The sequence below is a fragment of the Octodon degus genome, unplaced genomic scaffold, assembly GCF_000260255.1.
Source record: "Octodon degus isolate 3935 unplaced genomic scaffold, OctDeg1.0 scaffold02941, whole genome shotgun sequence".
Lineage (NCBI taxonomy): Eukaryota > Metazoa > Chordata > Mammalia > Rodentia > Octodontidae > Octodon > Octodon degus.
The window spans coordinates 3,209-4,070 of record NW_004527517.1 but is presented as its reverse complement, the minus strand read 5'-3'; the positions used below and the strand labels follow the sequence as shown (position 1 = coordinate 4,070).

The 862-nt window shown below is 41.5% G+C and overlaps 1 protein-coding gene across 1 annotated transcript; it reads left to right on the top strand.

The window, feature by feature from the left end:
- Window positions 1-6: 6 nt before the first annotated feature.
- Window positions 7-630, top strand: LOC101568035 (olfactory receptor 7G2-like; the record flags this gene model as incomplete). Its single annotated transcript, XM_004648808.1, has 1 exon — window positions 7-630. A coding segment is annotated over one exon (624 nt), but the record flags the coding sequence as incomplete, so codon positions are not given.
- Window positions 631-862: the final 232 nt, after the last annotated feature.

Here is an 862-nt window from a genome sequence, read left to right as displayed (position 1 = left end):
GCCATCTGCCACCCACTCAGGTACACAGTCATCATGAGCACCCACTTGTGTGTTTTACTGAGTCTCTTCTCCTTGGGCATCAGCACTGTGGATGGACTACTCCACAGCCTGATGATCCTAAGGCTGTCCTTCAGCTCAGTCGTGGAGATCCCTCATTTCTTCTGCGAACTCGCTCAGATCATCAGGCTCACGTGCTCTGACACTTCAGTTGATGACATAGTAATATATGTGGCAGATTGCATTTTTGGTGGTATTCCTGTGTTTGGAGTCATGTTTTCATATACTTGCATTATGTCATCTATTTTAAGAATGTCATCATCAGAAAGAAAATATAAGGCTTTTTCTACCTGTGGATCTCACCTCTCAGTTGTCTCCTTGTTTTATGGCACTGCTTTTGGGGTGTACATTAGCTCTGCAGTGACTGATTCACCCAGGAAGACTGCGGTGGCTTCAGTGATGTATTCTGTGGTCCCACAAATGCCGAACCCTTTTATCTACAGTCTGAGGAATTGGGATATGAAGAAACCTTTGTGGAAACTTGCTAATAGGATGACATCTCTTCTACAATGTGTCATTGGCTTGGACCTGTGGGTTTATGTCTGGTCAAATAAGAATGGTCACTATCAATAAAAAATTACTAACGAAAGTGACTACCAGATGTAATTTCAAGTGAATTAAACCAGAAATTTAAGCCTGACATTGCATTCTATCCGATCTGTAACATGTGCAAAATAATTTCAATTGTGAAATATAATTTTTGGTTGCATTCCACGAAGGAGAGTTTGCACAGAAACTCTAGCTTTAGAAATTTTGGCCACTCATGGTCTTAGCTCGACCAGGAGGTAGGAACAGGGAATATATA